General features: G+C 29.8%; 1 protein-coding gene and 1 non-coding gene across 2 annotated transcripts; one reads left to right on the top strand and one right to left on the bottom strand.

Moving 5' to 3' along the window:
- The first annotated feature begins 1,597 nt into the window (after nucleotides 1-1,597).
- On the top strand, nucleotides 1,598-20,886 carry LOC111625486 (pre-rRNA-processing protein TSR2 homolog). Its single transcript, XM_023368637.1, has 6 exons — nucleotides 1,598-1,676; nucleotides 3,681-3,771; nucleotides 8,204-8,307; nucleotides 13,470-13,616; nucleotides 14,436-14,582; nucleotides 20,237-20,886. Exons 1-6 carry the CDS (start codon nucleotides 1,605-1,607, stop codon nucleotides 20,351-20,353), a joined length of 678 nt encoding a protein of 225 aa, XP_023224405.1. The 5' UTR covers nucleotides 1,598-1,604; the 3' UTR covers nucleotides 20,354-20,886.
- Trnap-agg lies at nucleotides 10,707-10,778 on the bottom strand. The gene has a single exon. It is a non-coding gene; the product is annotated as a tRNA-Pro (tRNA).
- Nucleotides 20,887-22,708: the final 1,822 nt, after the last annotated feature.

Genomic DNA, 22,708 nt, shown 5'->3' with positions numbered 1-22,708 from the left:
TGTATAATCAAGAAGACTCAAGCAGCTTAAGAAGTAACAAAATTCACATCTGAGAAATAAAGAACATCGAAGAGTTCATAATGGAATCTGAAACTGATCTGACGGCAGAAGAATGCCAAGAAACTATGCAAGATATGTTATTTTCTGAAAAAGAGGATTAATGCCGATATCTGCTATTAGACATCTTTTGAAGAAGTGGGAGGATGTCAAAACAACGGTCTTAGAATGGCCTTAGAGGTTAATAGGCTTGTGGATCTCTACAATTACAACGCTATTAATTATTTCTGAAAAACCCTGAAGAAGAGAGAAAAGCAATCGACAGATTCTTTAACCACCTACAAACGGAAAAAACATGACTAATAATAATGCAAGACTGTGTATGTATGTATTTTTATTATTATATATAAATAAACTTAGTAAGAAAGTATATATTTTTTCATTTTTGGGGATCTCCAAAACGAATTAATTAAATTCCCATTAAAACCTATGGTAAATCGATAATCGGTTAACGAACAATTCGGATAGCGAACAAAGTCTTGGAACGGATTATGTTCGTTAACAGATCACCTACTGCATTACGAAAGTCGTTATAAACATAATATCCAGAAAACTCAAACATTTTATCTAAACAATAATTCTATAGTTTTCAAAACAGATAAAGATAAACACGTAATTATTGCAGAAAAGGCATGGATAATTCTGAACACTACGGAACAAGCACACAATGATTTGTTCGTAAGCTTAATATTTTTAATTTTTTATCAAGTTACTCACTATGAAAGAACTAAACACTACTTAAAGTTCATTTAAAAATAAATTTCATACAAATTATAAAAATGCTGTATCAAAATATATTTGATATATATATTTTTTCTTTTAATTTATCTATTTTCACCTGGGTGCATTAAGGTAAAATTAAGATATTCGTTCCCGAGTTCTGGCAATAGAATTGCGGTTAGGTGACCGAAGCGATAAAGGCGTCCGTCTATTGCTCTGGGGGTCGAAAAGCTCACCGGTGACCAAGCGGTTGCGTTCCTAGAATGCTAGTTCGGTTGTGGTTTCGCGCCTCGCCAGGACGGGTTGGCCACGTGAAGTTTTCCGAGTTTTCTCTATGTCTCTAACGCCCAAGTAGGGACCAGTTACCCTTAAAAAACTTCCCGGAAGGCATTTCCCCGGCTCTTCGCGAGTAATTTTGTATGGTCAAGCAAAACGCTTTGGCCGGCTCCTCGGAGGATAAGCGCATTATGCAATAACCTCCATATTAATCCCGATACCACTGACGAGGGGGTCGAAAAAACTCCAGGAAATTTTCAGGAATAGTCTGTCCCGGATATATCAGGCCCGTCACACGGCCGTCTTTGCGGGCTTGGCCGAGCCCACACCGGGCCTGAATAAAAGACCCTTTTAGTACCCACAGGGTGAATAAAAAGAAAAGCTATTATTATTTAATACGGATTATAATTTATTAATATTCATATGAAAAAATATCATTATTTTCTACAGATTAAGCAGTTTGATATTTGGTATATAACTTATTTTTATTTATAAATAAAATTTTCTTAAATGTTTTTGATAATATATAGCCAGATGGCGTTTTCGAAAATATGGCTGCCTCAAATGAAAGCGTGTTTCATTTTGGAATTAAAAACGTCTTAAAAAATTGGACCGCTTTGCAAGTAAGTTCTGAAAATTGAAACAAATGAAAACGCTATGGTTGTGGATTATAATTTAATAATATCGATATTGCGGTTGCATAAAAAAATTATTGTAAACGAGATATATTCAATACCAATGTTAAATCCAACCAACATTCCTTCCATAGCTCTTTTTGTTGGCCAAATAAAATATACAGTAAAACCTGTGTAAACTGGAATGGCATGGTATCAAATATTTGTGTAAATATTTTAACTTTAACATAATCAGAAGAAAGAAATACTTAGAAAACCCAGAAACTGTACAATTAATTACTTCACAAATATGGGATTTCCATTACACAATTCAGAATTTCCATTACACATTTTGTGTCCAGTTACACATTAGAATATTCACTGCAGTTGGCATATGCACATATGCACATCTAAATTATCTGTATCTACAAAGTTTTGTTTGTGAACAATGATGAAATGGATATACACACCATTGGCCCATTGCTCAATGTTATTTTAGGCTCACCGGTTAAAGTCCAGTTGCATGTACCGTCATGGTGGCTCATCTCTGATTCCAGCAAACAAAAGAAAGGAAACAGTGGGGATGCGCGTTCTAACCTAACCTAACCTATTCTAATAAATTACCATAATTATTACCAACCAAATGATTAGATTAGGTTAGGTTAGGTTAGAACGTGCGTCACCACTGTTTGCTGGAATCAGAGATGAGCCACCATGACGGTATACGTATCTGGACTTTAATCAGCTCACCAACTATTGCTCGCATTATGTGTACCATGTAAAATCTAGTGTTCTGTTAAATTACACTCTTCTCCTTCCTATCTGACACTTCAATAAAAAAAATATTGGCCAAACACTTTCTGTACTTCTGAATATCCAATGTCCCTCTCTCCACTATCCTCTGTTGTATTTTCAGTGAAAATATTTTGATTTATCTCTTTTCACAATTGGTTTGCCACTATTGAGATTTTTGACTTGTGGTCCCTTTTGAGTTTAATAGTTTTCAGTGGCTCCCCCCATAACTGTAGCTTGGAAAACTTAAAACATAAACATTAAAAACTATTAAACTAAAATATAAACCTATTGAGTAGACATAAATTTTAATAGTAAACATCATTAAAAAAAAAGGACATGCTTTGCAAACACATGCAAGATTCAAAATGTCTTTGTTTACGAAAACCAAAATGGAGTTCCAATGTCAATTGGGAAGCTGGAATCATTTAGCAATGAAAATGTCTATCAAAGAGTCTTAATTGAATTCTAGCAAGATTTAATTTAAAATAAAACATCTGGACTAACATTTTCAATCTGCAAATGGAGATCATCTTCACATATTCAATGATGGAATGCTTGAATAGAACAATGATGTGTTTTGAAAAATTAAATAAAATAATTTTTGAATACATAAAAAAATAAGATAAAAGAGGTACAGAAATAAAACTAAAAAGTAACCAATCAAATTATATAAGCATAAATAAGAACATTCCATTATAATATCCTTGCGTCATGATGATATGTTATAGTTGGTCTCGTGATCATATAGGGATTACCATATGTAAGATGTTCATCTTTAAAATTAATGCAATGACCCTTATTTTGGATTTAACTTTTTAAATGTGAAATTGGTCAAAATCATCCTTATCAGTTCAAAAGAAAATCAATCAGTGGAAAAGTTGCTTGACTAGTTTTGCTGTATAAGTTCCCCTAGTAGACTGAGGGGTAAAAACAATTTAGTCTCTAGCCACAAAGTAGGAGAAAGTTTTCAGAACTTAAAGAGTTAGTTTTTAGTTTTTGGGAGAGAAAATTGGTAACTATTGAAGTATGTACTATTAGTCTAAGAATATTAAAATAATAATAGAAAAAGTAATTTGGTAAATAAAAAAAAAATATCTTAGTTTGTTATAAATATCATATTTCTCTAATATAAAATAATCATGGTGGTTTTTTATTTATTATTACACTTTTGTTTCACTTTATATTCAAAATAATAAGTAATTTTTATATATTTTATAGATGGCAATTGAACATGGGATGGGTGGCCCAGAAAGTCGTGCAAAAGAATTATGGCTAGCTGATGTTATTGAAGAATTTTTTAATAAAAATGGTATATGAACATATCTTTTATCAGTTTTTATTTCGTTTTATCAATTTTATTTCATTAATAAATATAATCTGACAAAATTTAATGTTTTCTGATATTTATCTTTAAAATAAGTAGTTTATAAACATTTACCTTACATCTATATTATAAAATTACATTGGCCTCATTCACTAGCTCATTGATGTGAAATTTTTAAATAAAAATAGACTTCTTAGAAAAAAAATTAAATGGTACAGTTAAAGGAACATGTCAAGTATATTATCAGAAAAAATTTGAAATCTCAAAAAGTAAGATGTTTTAAATATACTTGACCATGTATAAAACACACACAAGACATGTAAACACTTTGTGACTTTTTCATGATCTCCAAATTGCATCTTTATTGGATGCATTTTATGATTTTAATTTACTCCTTCTCAGCTTGTCTGTTTTATACATGACCAAGTGTATTTAAAATATTAAATTACAGATAATGATCTATTTTACAAATAACTCTTAAAAGTAAAACAGAATGAGCTATGGAATGTCAGTTTAATCCAAATTTTATATAATAGAATAGCATCCAAGCATTTAGTGTTCAGTGCCATATATCTATTCTTGAAAAAGTTTATAGCTGTTATTTTAAATCACAACATTTTTTAGTTTTTTACATGTCAAAATATAAAAAATAATCAGCAGATTAAATAAGTATAAATAATATGTAACTTATGTCATTTATAATTAGATCCATTCAAAAATAGAAATTGATTTTTCCAACTTAAGGTGTTTTTTATAGATTGAATGATGTATACTAAAAAGATAGAAGACATGTGCCATACATGAATTAAGATGGAAAAATATTTAGTGCTGCTATTATGAACTGCTTTAAAAAAATAACAATCTACAAATATAAAATTGAAAGTTACTTAGGGATTGTAAATCTAGCAACTTGTTTTATTACTGATAATATGATAAATTTTCAAAACATTACTGATAATTTTTAAATTTTGAGTGCAGATGCAAAAATCAGAACACTAGTAATTGTTGCTGATTCATGGATAAGTTTGCAACTAAACAATCACTAGTGCACTATGTCCAATTGAATTCTCTCTTTTCTGTTTTCAAAAACAACAGTTTCATTGCCTGAAAAATAGAACATGCTGTAGGTTTTTAGTTTTCATGATTGAAAAGTTGTCATTGCAAGCACTCACATTCAGATAAATGTATTCCATTTTGGCAACTAAGATTATTATTGTGCTATAGGGATTATGAATAAAGAAACAAATTGCTAAAATTTTCAGTATAGTGCCACAATATACTTTTAAAATTGTAAAGGAAACTGTACAGTGATAATTTAAAGGATAAATGATGTAAACTACTATAATAGTTTAAATAAAAACATTCAACACTTCTATCTTTAATATATAAAAATATAAATATACATGAAAGTGTATTAAAATAAACATTTGGTTTCAAAAATCTATTACATGTGCCTATTTTACCAAAATTGACTATTAAAAAATATCAAATTACTAGTATATTTATTGATGCATTTTTAATTGATTACTAGTAAACTGATTTATTGGTAATGCAATCCCTAAAAGGAATCATTTATTCAAAAATAGATTAAGATCAAACCATCCTTCCTTAAACTATTGAAATTGGAAGCTAATTATACAGTTATGAGATGCAGTTACTGTCTCTTTTTCACAAGCATATTATGCATATTATGTAGTTAAGGGATAGCTACTGAAGAAGAATGTTGTCTTATGAGTTTAACAAACATGGTGGGGGAAGTCTATTGACTGACAAACTTTATTCTGTATGTAATAGGACTTACTGCAGTGGCATGCCATGACATTTGATGATAGGGAAGCTGTGTTTTTGTAAGAAGCTGACTTACAGGGACAATTAGTTAATTGCACATCAGGGTCCATTCGTATTCATTTGTTTGATAAGCCAGTAAAAACTGTACACTTCTTTAAATGTATTTTTAATAGATTATTCGACATATGTAATAAATAAACAAATTTAATATAATTACTTTTGTTATTAGATTCAATAGATTCCCTATGCCCTCTAAATGCCAATTCTTGCTTTGAGAAAAAACATATAACATCTATTAATTTAGATCTAATATATCTATTAGTCATAATTATTTTGTTATAATTTTCCATATTTATTTTATATTATTTACTAATGTTAAATTCTATTCTGCTTTGATTTCCAAATTGCTTCAATTTTACGAAAGAATCAATGTGACATTTATGATTTTCATATCTTTTGCCAGCTTTACTCAAATTATTTAAATTGTCAAAGTCATTCTTATTCCACATACTAATTTCATTTGAAAATAGTAGGCAAGGCCAACGAAACAATATTTGCATTTCTATGCATCTACAAAACCATTTTATGTCTTCATAAATTTTATCATGAAAATGTTGAACAAATTTTTAAATTGAAGTATTTATATTTAATTTAGGCATTGGTCTTTCTCTTTTAATAATGTTTTCTTTTTCATTATATGGTCTTGAGCCAAAACTTTTTAAAAATAAATTTTCAATATCACAATTACAGTCTAAATTGCTAGCCACGATATAAGGGCTAAAATTAAAAATAAAATGACTGAAACTTACTTAATAAAATAAAATATGTGATGGATATACAATTATACATACCTGGTACAAAATATTCAATTGTATGAATATACTTTTAAAGAAAATTATAATTAAATATAGTTTTGTGAAGAAACGTACATATAAATAACATAAAATATTCTTTTCTTTTTAATTATCAAAACAATCCACTTAGTTAAAATTTCTCCCTACAAGTGGCTCATGGATGGAATTGGAGATGATCTTGGTAAGTGTGCAGTGCGTGCATGCATGCATGCATGCATGCCAAATCCTGAAGGTGACAATACCAGTTAATGTCAAATGCCTCTTTTGTCGCATTACTAGTATATCTCAAAGGACGTGACAGGATTGTTGTACATTTTAAATGTTTCTCACCATAGCTGTAAAAATCTAAACATGTTAAACTTAATTGTCATTTGTTTTCTAATTAATTTGTTCTAGGATCAGGTGTCCATGGAAATTTCCAAAATTTACAACTTTTCAGTCACTCTCATTGAACTGGAAAAATTTCTGTCTTTATTACATCTAATATTACGAAAAAATCAATCTCCATTGTACTCGGCTAGAGATTGGTTTGGTTAAAGTTTTGTTTAAGTAAAATTCTGGCTCTTTCAACAGAGTTTTATTTATGTCCCTAATTCCCTAATCTCTTAATTATTTAACTACTTCTTAAGTAGAAATAAGTTGAAACCAGTTACTTTGAACTTGAATATTTGTAGTCTTGGGAAAGAAGTGGAAAGACAAATTTTTATGACAAACGGATACATAAATCGTAAATTTAAGGAAAATAAATTCTAGAGCTTTTTTGTACCTTGTACATCTCATTCATTAAATTTGGTTGTAAATGATGCTGCCAAAGTAACAGTTAATTTTTTAACATTGTACAAGCGTTTTTGTACATCCCCTTGTAGGTGGGATATGAAATCATATCACTGGTTCAACATTGAAATCCGTAAGTAATATAAGATGGGAGAGCAGAATAAAAGCAGAATAAATATATCAAATATTTTAATGGACTTTTTTTAACTCCTGTCAACTATACAGAACTATCATAAAAACATACTAGTAAATTCCTATTGGTTGGGTTAAGTTATAAATTTACTCATGATTCACATAATGGGGCGAGGGTGGCCAAATATCTAGCAGGCAGGCAGCTAACAGCCCAGAATCGGTCCTAGATAGAATCATTGGAAACATTAAACGATATTTTGGTGTGTAGCTTCCACCAGCTGAACCAGGTGAGGTTGGTGCTCAGTAAAGTGCATGCGCAAATGTGTATAATCTGGATGTTTGGAAGCTAACAATACTTCGACAATACATACAGCGCTTCCATTCTGTCACTGATATTCGAATATACAATAGCAATCTTATTGGTTTTTTCATATGTAGTGTAGAAATTTGTAATAAGATACATAATGTGGTTATAATAAAATATTAATTTTAATTAATTCAAAGTACATTAAAATATGAAAATAATCGCGCAATGCAATATGTATTTATATTTTAGAAAATACAAGGGCAATACAGCACTTCCACCACTTCCAAGGATGACACACCACTGACTTACTGCCAGCATATTCTGCATTACAGAAAGCTGTTTAACATTTTGAATTACCTCTCCAAATGTAATTGTTTGTATGAAAGAACAAATGTTTTTATAACAAGAAGACTGATAGTGAGGTTCTTATATGTAGGAAGTTGATAAGACATCTTAGATATTATTGAGTTTTATAAAGTTCATAAAGCAATTTTAAATAATATAAAATGAAATAAAGATGTTTTATTCTAGAATTTCTAATTATTATTACTTTTTTATGTAGATAATTTACTTCCTGAAGAAGTAGAAGAATATATAGAAGAAATTTTAAGTTATGAATTTAATACTATTGCAGANTCAACTGTCACGGCTGCCGCACTTCAATATGCGAGGTCCCCCCCAAAACGGGTTGAAATTAAACATTTATATTAGAAATTTATTAAAACAAAACTAGAGAAAAAATCTCCATTGTTAAAAACCGATCAAAGATCGGATTCAGTTGTTCTAGTCATATGAAACCGAGATGAGAAAAAAATACTATTAATGTAAAACATGACGCAATAAATGTAAACGAGCGTCCTCCAGTAGAGATGGACCTTTGACAAGGAGTCGTATACAAATAATTAGAACATAGAAAATCTTAAAGAAGGGAAAGATTAATTATAAAAGGGAATATCGCGTCAGGTGGTTAAAATTCTAAGACATCAGAGACTAGACAACAATGAGAAAAAATGAGCGCAAGTTCAAAGTCCCATCTACACCTTCTATCCAGAGTTAACAGATAGTGTCGGGTAAATTTCCCGAAGCGAACCTTCTCGGGACCCGAACAGGTCTCGTCTTTCGCTTAGGGACAAACGTGGAACCAATCAGGATGGACAAAAAAGAAGAGATCGCAGATTAATGTAATCCCCGATCGTGAAGGACACGACGCACTCGGCGAGTCAACACAAAGGATTTAAAATCGGAAGCGCTTTGTCAACACACTGGGGAAGAATCTTTCCGTCTTCGTGCCGATACCGAGCCGTGCCGTCGACGACGCGGACCAACGGAGTCTCACGAACTGCTTAAACAACACTACCCCGGAGCCACCTGTACAACAAACAACTAAAAGAGCATCGATGCTATCGACTTCAAACCAGCCGATTGTGTTTAGAAAATATTTTTTTCTTAGTGTAAGTTTATTTTTATGCTAAAATAAACAGGTTTTTATAAGATACTTGTCATCTCTATCTCCTCCTCCACACCCACACGCGAAAATCGCTAGATCATTCTGACAGGGGATTAACGATCCTCCCCTAAAAGTCGGCAAACTTACACTGATGCGAGAAGTGAGATTTTAAGTCCCCAATCTCCACCAGTTCAGCGAACTTACAAATATACCTCAGCTGTAGTAACCGGTTTAGCACTTTTATGCTATTCTATCTCATAGATGGCACCCGAAATGAAAGTAAAATTTTTTTCTTGGAAGCTTCTTTTTGCTAAAGATAAGCTTGGCGCTTCGAAGCTATACCATAAACGTTTACTTTCCAGGCGCGTTCCCACGACTAAGTGTTCAGTTGATTTATCCACTCGGCCACTGGTGGGCCTTAAATTAGTAGCTATTTTCTGAAATCATGGAGCATGTCGCGTGAGATATGCATAACATTTTGCTATGAAACGGCCTTTATGGGTTAATGCATTGGAATCTCGTGAAGAAAAATCCAATATTAAACGAAATTAATGTATTTAGAAAAAAATTCTACAGAAAACACAAGGAAAGGAAAAAATAGAAATACTTCATACAATAAACAAATTCGTTTCGTTGTATTACGATTGCAAATCAAGTGACTAGTAAATTGTGCTGTTCTAAGAAAATGCAGAATGACAAATTATTGAGTGTACATGTGAAGAAGGTGCTTCCTGATATTTATTGGGAAATGATACAAGATATGTTAAAACCTTCGGCTCCAAGATTGAATTGTTAAACTTATAAATTTTTCATGTATTAATAGTGTAATTGTTTTGGATTAAGTAATGCCATTTTTAGATAGAATTAGTATAAAGTCGAAAGAGAGTTAGTTATGATCAATGTTGACAATTTTATCACATTTATTAAGGAAGCTTAATTATGTAAATGATTTTCTTGTGATTCTGGATACCAATAAAATAAAGAAAAGGAAATTCTTAACCAAGCAACTTTATGCAAAGACAATATACAACTTGAATTCGAAATAAAAAAACACAGCAAGTTGAATTACTGATTCTTAACTACGTAAATCAATCAGACAATTTTGTCTTCACAACATATGGAAAACGTGTAACAGTAAATACAATTAATTATAAATCTTTTTACCGATTACCTACTATGGAAAACGTATATAGAATAAAATGACGGAAGAGTTATACAGTATTAGAATTACGTTTGAAAAAGACAGAATTGAAAAACTTATAGACGTAAGATGTAATTATTTAATAAACGATTATTTGTATAAATTGCTTTCGAAATTGAAATACGGCATTTTAAATGTGAATATATTGTTCGGAAACAGAACAAATAAAATATTATACATTTTTACATATTAGAAGTGTTCAAAAGTGGGATAATGGCTCAAGTGATGAAAAACTCGTTAAGTACAGTGATAAGTGTAGGAAAAACATTAATAAGCTTCAAAAGAGAGGGGTTATATTTTATTTTCAGTGTTAAATAGCGAAAGAAAAAGAATACATGGCGGCTTCACCAGCTAGAAACAGATAAAATGACAAAGTTAAAGATAGAATTCTCTGCATTGCAGACATCAAAAAGCAGAGGGCTTGTCAGGGAATTGAACCCGGGACCTCTCGCATCCTAAGCGAGAATCATACCTCTAGAACAACGAGCCACGTTCAATGACTCCTACTATTTTATTCAAAAAGTACACACACTTCCTTCAGTAAAAAGCAGTGGCGTGCCGTGACATTTGATGATAGGGAAGCTGTGTTTCTGTAAGAAGCCGACTTCCAGGGGCAATCAGTTAATTCTTTAAATGTANTACAATTTTACCTTTCATTGATTCCTACTTTAATATATTTTATTATACTTTATTATAACCTAAAATTATTGAATCATAATCAAAACCAAAAAAATATATCCTACTATTGATCTTTTCCTTTGGATTGAGATAGAGAGAGAGTTTACACAATAACTTAAATATAATATACTTCTTAATATTTTCACAATTGTTTTTTAAATTGATAGTGTTTTCATTGTCTTTGAAATTGTTTCCTTTTTTTCTATTACATGCATCAAAGGTCTAGGATTTTTGGCCACACTGTCTTTCTTCTACACAGGCAACAAATTCTAGATGTGAGACTGCTCTTGAGCCAGGCTATCCTCTCTTTTTATCCAAAAAATTCGTCCAATTGTCAAAGCAAGGCTTCCATTCTTCTGACATATGACGGAAGTTGGGTGGTTTAACAGATGAGTCTTGTAAAATTTCACGCAAGAACTATCAAATTTGAAGGAACTTGTATTATCATACTTTAACAGAAAGGAAGTTTCTCCTCTAATTTTGTACATTTTACAAAAATAAGCAAAAATTATTGAACATTTTTAACAAAACATAATAAAAATTTTGAAAAAAGTACATTGTTTTCTCTGGATTCTCACAATTGATTTTATAGAATTATATATATAATGGATTTTATAGTTTTATTTTTATTACCAAACAATTAAAAATCTAGATTATTTTTGGACTATTAAAGTTAATTGTAATTCCTATACAAATATGACTGTACAACTGCTTACCTACAGTTATTATATAATAAATATTAATAATTAGAAATTAATTTTGAATTTTAATTAAATAATTTAGACATGAAATACAACTAAAATTTGTTACATATCTAATCAATTATGAAACATTTGAACTTATTATATAACCATACTAGTTAATTACAGTACAGCATTGATTATCCGACCCCCGATCAACCGTCACATCAGTTAACTGACCGCGTTCTAGTCGGCAAATTCAAATGTCTGCTAGTGATGTGGTGCTACGATATTTGGCTATGTCTTGGCTATTTTAATATTATTTTTGTTAAATTTTGCGTGTTTTAGCTGGCAACACTGTCTTGACCATGAAAGGGAGGCCTGTATTTAAACGAGGCTTAATTTTCTAATTTTTACTGATACGATAGCAACGATTATTATTTTAAAAAATTTTGTTAAGTTTAACATTGATGAAAATTCAATGCGAAGTAGGTTAATAGCGATATACTAATATTACTAATTATATACTAATACTAATTACATGGGATATACTAATATACTGTGCTACTAATGTATTTTTTCATACTTTTTGGTTATCCGTTTTTTCAGTTATATGACCAACCCCAGTCCCCAATTGAGTTGAATAATCGATGCTCTACTGTATTACCAAACAGACTGGAAACAACCAATGCCTGTATAATTAGCCAATATGGCTATAACATAAATAAGACTATGATGTTGACACATTAAAAATCATATAAATAGTTATGAAAATCATTCAAGTTATAACTTCCTTTCATGCTACTAAGTCTTTTTAGTAGCACAAAACTTGAGGCAGAAAAGTATGCTGAAGAAGCAAGTCTTGAATGGTTGGTAAGGTCAAGAAGTCAAACGTACATAATATCAAAGTGCAAGGAGAGGAAGTAGTAAATACATACATTGATAGATGGGAAAAAAGCCAGTACTTTGAGTTATGGCATCAGGAACAGTCTGGAACCTAAGATGACATAACTCCAGGGTAAGCCTGTAATTCAATATATCAAAAACTTCAGTATCTTTTTATTCATTAAAATTTATGCTACAGAACAAGTTTATGATTGTAATAATAGTAATTATATTTGAGCATCTATAATTTAAATATTTTTTATAAATATATGCAACAGTTTTAAGAAATGCATGCAATTTTGCTTATTTATTTTTTACAATGATGATGTTAGAATAAAGTTGGAAATCCTTAGAAGAAATAAAAGTTGAAAATATATGAAGTAAGAATTATATTGAGTTGAAAGCTGAATTTGATTGCAAGAAAAAAAAATGGAAATGCTGGAATTTTATATTCATTAGCAGTTGAAATAAGGAATGTAAACAACTTGGAATTATGAAAAACAATTGCTAGAAATACAAATAGAATATGTAGTAACCAGCTATTAAGATGAATATTTTACTATCTAATACTTAAAAATTTATTTTATTTGATAATAGAATAATTATTTGATTCTTATAACTAAAATCTGTTTAGATTACCAACCAAATAGTTAGATAATGGTTTCCAATATTAAGATTTATTCATGCTTCTCATAATCTTTAAATATTAATATATTTATTTAGTTTGGTGATTGTTATTTCTAATTATTATTTGTTTAATATCTTTAAATCTTTTGAATTTCTCATTATACATTCTTATGATGAACAGAGAATTCTAGAAAGAAATGTATTAGTTTTTAATTACTTCGTTTATTTCACAAGCTACTTTAAGATGAGCATTAAATAAATGTTTAAACTAGATTAAATTAAAAATAAGTAAATATTAATTTTATTTTAGGTATCCAAGAAATTCTGTCAGTATTTTGAATTTTGTCAAAACAAACAGGAATCTAAGATACTAGAAAGTTGTCAAAGAAATCAAAGGTCAGTATTACAGAACAGCAATCAAAAGACTGAATTGGGAGAAAATCCAGATAATTCAATGGTAAGAATGGTTTAAAATTATTATTATATAGTAGAAGAAAATTAAATTAACACTTTTGATGTGTTATTAGTAAAGAATTTGATACAAATTTAAATCAAACTTTTTCCCTTTCTTCTTGTGATTTTCAGAATTAATAATTATTCTTCATGTCATTACACAATGATTTTTAGAAAGGGTATATAGTTATTCTATTGNACCATTTTTAAGTCTACACAAATTACCCATTGATGTTCACGATACTTTATCTTCTCCAAGACCAGAGCTATGGTGTTATATTCTTCTTTCATTTTCGTTGAGTGAGCAATTGGTATTGAACCGTATTTGTTCCCATTGTGTAGAAGGACACATTTCAAACTTTGTTTTGAGCTGTCAATAAATAGGCGCCAATCATTGAAACATATTCAAGATATTGAATATCTTTCATTGAAAAATTATCATTGAAATATTATTGAAATATCATTGAAATATATCATTGAAAAATTAGAGGATATTGAAAAATATCCTCTAATTTTGTGACAAAACACAAAATTGTCTTCTTGAGAGAAGAATGGTAGCAGATCCTTTTCTCTTGTACGGTAAAAAGTAATTTTGGTTCCTTGCTCCAGTAAATTTTTCTCCTTCAACCCAGAAGCCAATAATTCAGAAGCTTCTTTTGGCATGTTGAGATCTCTGGTGAGGTCATTTAACTCATCCTGGTTGAAACATTGAGGAATTGATGACATTCTCTCTTAATCACAGTCANGCTATTTTAAGATGAGCATTAAATAAATGTTTAAACTAGATTAAATTAAAAATAAGTAAATATTAATTTTATTTTAGGTATCCAAGAAATTCTGTCAGTATTTTGAATTTTGTCAAAACAAACAGGAATCTAAGATACTAGAAAGTTGTCAAAGAAATCAAAGGTCAGTATTACAGAACAGCAATCAAAAGACTGAATTGGGAGAAAATCCAGATAATTCAATGGTAAGAATGGTTTAAAATTATTATTATATAGTAGAAGAAAATTAAATTAACACTTTTGATGTGTTATTAGTAAAGAATTTGATACAAATTTAAATCAAACTTTTTCCCTTTCTTCTTGTGATTTTCAGAATTAATAATTATTCTTCATGTCATTACACAATGATTTTTAGAAAGGGTATATAGTTATTCTATTGCACACATACAGGGTGTAAACTTAAAACTCCAATCCAGGGGCAAGAGAGATTCATCCAGCATTGGTTAGGGTAGATTATTGACTGCAGCAGACACAAATACACCAGATATATTATGTTACCATTCTACTACTGTCTACAACCAGCACAATATTCAGAGGATGCCATAACAGTTTGAGGGATGCAATATAATGATAAATTTACAGATGAACCAAACTCCTGTAGCACATTTTATGGACTGATGAGATACTGTTTTTCTAAAGTGGAGTGGAATGTATAATTTCCATAATGTGCACCACTGAACAGAGTGGTGCACATTGTAGAATGTTCAGATATTGATCACAGTGTTCCACAATGTATGCAACAATTGTGTTTCACCCTAAACATCTGTTGTGAAATTTTGGGTGAGTGGCTTCTTGGTCCTGTATTCATTTATAGAACCCTGAATAGTGATCAATATCTGAACATTCTAAACATGACAGTGGACAAATGGCTTGATGATTTACCATTAGCACAGCTTTGATACCACTGTGATGGCACACCACCTCATTCCTTGATGGACATGTTAGTGGCTTGCAGAGTGGTTTAGCATACACCTGTTGGATAGGGCAATACAGTTATGTTTACCAGACTTGACTCATCTGGAGTTTTTCCTTCGGGGTCACCTAAAAGTATCAGTGTATGATGCATATCTAGCAGTGCCATGTGATGTTGACATTATTAGAAAGATGCATAAGAGAGGCTTATGAAAGTGACACCAGGAATGCTCCATGCCAGCCATAATGCAATGCTTGACTGTCTACATTTTTGTATTGCCCCTGAAAGCAGTTATTTTGAACATGTTCTCTAACAAAGCACACTTTTTTGTATCAACTTCTGTAATAAAGCTAAACAATTGCTGGATTATATCAGACTATGTTGCTGTTATTACATGTTACTTGTGATGAAGTAGATGAAATAGTGCAAAATATTGTACAAGATAATATTGAAGAGTCTGATGATTTTTTGTCTTAGTGATGCAAAAATTTGTTATATGGCGAACATGGAAATTTATCGTGGTCAACACCGTGTCAGACCCTTCAGAGAAAGCAATTCAGCATCCAATGTGTTAATGAGGTTATTGCAGCCAATCAGCAATTGCAGTCAGGAAGGAATATGACAGCTGACAACTGGTCTTATGAGCTTACAATTAGTACAAAAATTAGAAGAAAAAAGAATAGGTGCAAGAATAAGTGTGAAATTCCTGCTTCTTTTCCATCTGCGAGGGTATATAACATACATAGCAGTCTTTTTGGATATACAAAAAAATGATACTTTAGTCTCCTATTCCAAAAAAAAAGGCAGAACTGTCTTGCTTCTTTCAAGTATGCATGTAGCATTGAAATGAAGTATCAGATGATGTTTCTAGAAAGCCAAAAATCATAGCATCTTGTAATGACACAAAATGTAGTGTTGAAGTTGTGGACCAGCAGTTCCAACTGTAATGTCGCCAGATCAACCAGAAGATGGCTGATGGCAATTTTTTATCATTTGCTAAATATACAAAGCATTAATTCCAGAGTAATTTTTCTAGGGAACAAAAATGAGTTCACTATGAGAAAACAATTTCTAAAAGCTCTATCACTAGCTTTATTGGATGAACAGTTGAAAAGAAGGTCACAGATGACACATCTCCCTAGAGATATCAGAAGCAAGTTAGTTAAAAAAAACTATTCCCAAAGCAGAACCAAAAGCTAGCACATTAGGAACTGTTGGAAAACAAAAAAAAGAGATGCCAACCATGCTATAAACCAGTGTTTCTCAACCTCTAACGAATTGTTGCCCCCTTCAACGTAGTATCGCCCCCTTCAGTAAAACAGTTACGTAGTATTGCCCCTTTCACTTCAAAATTCTGATGCTGAGGGCCAAGGTTAATGCCAAATTCGTACTGCATTGAATAGACTAGTGACTAGTATAATGCTATTTGTTTAATTATTGTACGATATAACGAATAAAATATCTAATTATTCTTAATATAATGTTTTACTATATCGCCCAGAAAATTGTTTTTTGCCCCCCAAAATATAAATTGTTACTAATTGCCCCCCTCAACATAGAAAAATGCCCACATGGGGGCGATATCGCCCCCGTTGAGAAACACTGCTATAAACAAACAAAAAAAAGACTTCATTGTCCTCTTACAGTTGTCAAAAATGTGGAGTGTATTTATGTCTGTGAAATACATGTGAAGACAATTTGTGAGAAATGTATAGAACCAGAAGCTGATAAATTAGACTATTCTGAGTGAAAATATTTTATAATGTTTTCAAACATAATAATCAGATTTTTTGCTGATTAACTTGAAATTATTTTTGTGAATTTGTATATTATTAGAAATTAATCTTTTTATAATAAATTTTTTGTCTTTCTCATTCAACAGATTCTACAAGTTGTTTGAATGAATTTTATTATAATCCACTTGGCTACAAAAAGAATTTTATAAATTTTAAATAAAACTATAAAAATCTGTATGTCTATATGTTGCTAAAATCAAACTGTTTCCTGTTTTCTATCAATAACATATCACAGTTATCATTGTACATTGCTGGAAAAATCTCTTTTGCCACTGAATGAGAATCTGGCATATCTTTTCTCAGCATGTTGTCTGGAGTCCCTCCAAGAACAAGGAACTGGTTTACTGATGGGCTGGAGACAGAGCTAGTCAGAGCTTTCATTTTTAAAGAATATATGCTCTGAACTTTCATTTTTTTTACCAGAGCTGGCTCTGTAAAAAATAAAGATTAAGAGCATATATTCTTTAAAAATTCTTGACTCTAGCATCCAGATCTTTTTTCAGGCTTGGTATTAATTTCTTTAGCTACTCTCTAGAAAGTTTTGAGCTTTTAGAGGTCAAAATTTTATGTGAATATGTAAAAAGTTTTGTGAATTATTGAAAATTCTGTAATAACTTATATTTCTATTTATAGAGATATATTCTTGACATATGCTTATCATTTTACAGAATTAATTTTTTTTTTCCTTCTTTTATAAAGCATTGAAGTTAAAAATCAATAATTATAGAATACTAGGTTTTATATGTATAGATTATATACAATATATATATATATATAATATACTAGAATTAGTATTATACAAATATGTTGTTATAACATAATGTTATTTCATTAATTCTGAGCTATGTAAGTAATCATTGCATTATGACCTGGACTGATTACCCAAATTCTATTATAAAGTAAACTTGTACATTCCCTATTGAATTAATTCCAATTATCAAAATACTGGAGTAATATGTAAATAAATCACACTACTGACACCAATAACCAGTAAAAGTACAAAAATTTTACTGTAAAATGATTAGTTCTTCTGTATACAATGGACATCACCAGGTTTAATTGATAGAACATATAATGGAACAACAAAAATTAAAAACTGTTAGTCTTTTTATAATAAATTTTTTGTCTTTCTCATCAGTATTACAGAACAGCAATCAAAAGACTGAATTGGGAGAAAATCCAGATAATTCAATGGTAAGAATGGTTTAAAATTATTATTATATAGTAGAAGNTATAAAGTAAACTTGTACATTCCCTATTGAATTAATTCCAATTATCAAAATACTGGAGTAATATGTAAATAAATCACACTACTGACACCAATAACCAGTAAAAGTACAAAAATTTTACTGTAAAATGATTAGTTCTTCTGTATACAATAGACATCACCAGGTTTAATTGATAGAACATATAATGGAACAACAAAAATTAAAAACTGTTAGTCTTTTTATAATAAATTTTTTGTCTTTCTCATTCACCAAATTCTAAAAGTTGTTTGAACAAAATTTATTATAATCCACTTGGCCATAAAAAGAATTTTATAAATTTTTATATAAAATTATAAAATGGGGATTTTTGTTTGTTTTGCTGGTTATTGGTGTCAGTAGTGTGATTTATTTGCAAAATTGAAGCTGGTGAAATGGAAATTTTTCTAAAGCAATATTTTACAATGGATATCTTTATAGTATAACTTGACATAATGTAATTGTAAAAATGTAAAACGTAAAAATGTTTCATTTTGGGTCATATGCAATTTCTCCATGGGCACTTCAAATGTTCAAAACCAAGTTTTCAGAAGTAACTTGTTCCTTAATATTTGATAATCATTGTAATATTTTAAATATTGGTTGGTTCTCTTTATTGCAATATTTTTGGATCTAAAAAATTCAAGGTTTTGATTTTCTCAAGAATTATTTATTAAAATAATTGTGTTTCATTATTTTACAAACTCAAAAGTCTTTTATACAAGTATATCATTTTTGACAGATACTTATAAAATTAGGATTAAAATATTATTTAGCTAAGTTTAACATTTTTTTCAGTAATTTCTGAATTAAGAAAATAGTTGATTGACTTATCTGACAGTAATGTTTTTTCTCTTGATTGAAAATTTTTAATCTTTGGACATTTTGTTTTGAATCAATACATGTCTTACAGATAAAAGCTCAAGACCATGCAGAGAAGCCTCAACTATTCACCACTCAATTGCTGATGGTGTCTAGCCATTTCCTCTTTGAGTATTTTAATCAGATAAAAAAAACTTTTTGTTCTTATCTTGAGATGCTATGACTGTATTTTAATTAAACTGTGCCCTATTACAGAACCCAAGATGTGAATTTCCCCATATAAATGAGGCTTGGGGATCCATGGCATCCAAAGCAACAAATAGCCCACTACCAGTTACCTATACTCTAGTGCAGTGGTTCTCAATCTTTTTGAAGTCGGGGAACACTAAACTTTGACATTTTTTTCCACAGAACACTTACAATACATCAACTTTAAAGCAGGGGTGGCAAACTCTTTTGAAATCAAGTGCACTCGGTCTAGTAGATGATGACATTGGCATTTGCTAATTACATTCCCATACAAAAATTATTTTACATTATTGATTTTTCTTTTTCAACAATTTTTAATTGTATATTTGTTTTTTCCCGGAACACTTGAAGTGGCTTCATGGAGCACCCATGTTCCGCAGATCATGGATTGAGAACCATGGGTCTAGTGCAATGTTTGTGTCTATATTCTATACATTGTTCTTCAGTTTTAAATAACTTGCATGAAAAGTTTTATAGTGAATTTCAACTCTTTCATAATGCAACAATTATATGTTTGTAATGTACAATTCATTTTTCAAACATTTTGATTCCTAAAACAGGCCAAAAAATGTTTTTTGTATAAACTTTGACTTCCAGAAAAAGCATTATTATTTCTAATAGTTTTACAATATGGTATTAGGATTATATGAATTTGACAATAATCCACATTGCTTGGAAAATAAATTCAGAAAATTCTCAAACCTATAAAATTGGGAAGAACTATCTCTGATCAACATACAACTATCATGAAATATTTCACTAAATTATAAAATGCCTATGTAAATTGTATGATTTATCTTGTATATTTCTTTCAGCAATCTTTACCACAAATTCAGAATTTGACTTTGAACAGTGAACCAGAACCGGATGTATCGTTTAATGGCGATGACGACGGTGGATGGACGCTGGTGACAAATCACAGGAGGAAATGAATTTAAATACTTTTAATATATATTTTAAATTGTAAATAAATAATATAAAATCTCAATGTAGTGTTGTTATTTTTGTGACAAAGTATATTACCGATTTTCCAAATATTATGTTATAAAACATATCGTAACATTAACGTACTAATATAAGTGTTTCTCAACCAGTAAAATTAAGGATAATTATATGCAACTATGAATCATGCTCATCTAGAGCTACTGTACGTAAAAAATTACTTACAGTAACTGTAAATTATGAATGATATTTAAATAGTAATCAACTGTATTTTTCTGCAGACTGCTTTATAAGAAGCCAGTTAAATTTGGGAATCAATCACAATTTACAGACAGCTTTTCTTCACTAGACAACTATTTAGTTTGAAGAATGCAAGTTTTCAAATGAAAAGATATAATAGAATTCCAGAAAATCTTTGAAAAGTTATGGAAATACAGTAGATCATCGATTATCCGACCCCCGATTAACCGTCACATCAGTTAACCGACCATTCTAGTCAGCAAATTTCAAATGTCCGCTAGTGATGTGGCATTACAATATTTAGCTATGTCTTGGCTACTTTAATATTATTTTTGTTAATTTTTTGTGTGTTTTAGCTGGCATCAATGGCTCGACCATTGAAGGGAGGCCAATATTTAAACGAGACTTAATTTTCCAATTATGAGTGGTTATTTGTTTCGTGAGCAATAAAATAATTTTAGAATAATTTTTAACGATACAATAGCAACGATTATTATTTTAGAAAAAATTTGTTAGGCTAAACATCGATGAAAATTCAACGCAAAATTGGTTAATAGCAATATACTAATAAATTAATTACATGGGATATACTAATATCCTAATATACTATACTAATAATGTATTTTTTTCCTTCTTTTCGGTTATCCGATTTTTCATTATTCGACCAACCTGAGTCCCCAATTGAGTCGGATAATCGAAGCTCTACTGTATTTCATTTTCCAATCTTAACCCAATCTGTGTTGATATTTGTATCTTCCCATATCACACTACTGCCAGTAAGACAATTTTTAATTAAACTATTGTCAATGGCTTGGATATCACATATACTTAAAACTTTTTTTTTTAAATAAAATTTTTGGTTGTTATTTCAGAGAATACTATAGATTGTTTGAACTTTGCTAAAAATAATTCTATGGAAAGCATAAAAACAGACAATTGTTGTTTTGATGAACTTCTTTGGAATGACTTTAGATTGTCATCATTCCGCTTGTGATTAATATGATCTGTTTTGTTACGTTTTGTCATTCAACTGAATGAATTTTCTTTCAAGCATTAAATTGTTTTATTAAATCAGCTTAAATCTCAAATTCTTGTTAGTTCTTCAAAGTTTATCACCTTACTTGTTATAGCATAACAACGCTGAATGGTATAATTATTACTTCTGTACAGTTGTTTTATAACCAAATAAATCCATAGTTATAGCATAAACATAAACAAGAAATGACTGTTCTGTAAAAGGAAGACTAAAAGAATACCATTTCTTAAAAATTAAAAAAATTAAACATTGTATTTATTTGATGTTTAGTTAAAATATTAATAATTACTTAAAAATATAATAAAAGTTTTAAGTTAACTATGTAAAGCAACTTCTGTCTAAAAATTTAGCTTTAAATGCAATACATAATCAAACATTAAAAAGAAATTTTTAAGTTTATGCCTAAGTTAAAGTTTTTAAACAAAAAAATTTCAACCAATACAAAAAAATGTCAACATGAATTTATTCATTCTCTACACGATATAAGCCCTGTTTTTTTTTTTCTTTTACCTTTCTTCTCTTCAAAAGATGCTAAAAATGGGAGCATATCCCTAAAACAAATATTAAAGAGGTTTGACTCCATAAAGATTAAGCTAATTATTCTCATAAAAGTTTCATAGTAGACTTTAAATAAAAATCTAAAAAAATACATTGCTCATATCTTTAAAAGTTTTGAAATATGTTTTAATAAAAATTACTTTTGAACACAATCATTAAAATTTCAAAAAAACTTATCTCAGATAACGTGTATTTTTTCGGTTTTTGAAACAACTATTTCTATTCTGGGGCAATAAGATTTAAAACAGTTCATTATGATTCTAACCAAATACATTCAAGAAATACATTTTGAAGTTTTATATATCCTTTGCAGTTTTATTAAAGAAAATTATATTGTTAAAAATATTTACTTTAAATACATTTTTACAATAAAGAAAGTAGAATAGTTGGATAAGTAATGCTTTTTTAATTATAATTATTTACATTCCTTTCAGTGCTTTCCACTTTTTTTTTCTGGAGATGAGCAGATGTTCTTTTACATTTAACATAACAAACTGAAGACTATCTTCAA

Source organism: Centruroides sculpturatus, unplaced genomic scaffold (genome assembly GCF_000671375.1).
Source record: "Centruroides sculpturatus isolate CEXI.00-Female unplaced genomic scaffold, Cexi_2.0 scaffold95, whole genome shotgun sequence".
Lineage (NCBI taxonomy): Eukaryota > Metazoa > Arthropoda > Arachnida > Scorpiones > Buthidae > Centruroides > Centruroides sculpturatus.
Note: the sequence above shows the minus strand (reverse complement) of the source record. Positions and strands in the feature narration are given on the sequence as shown.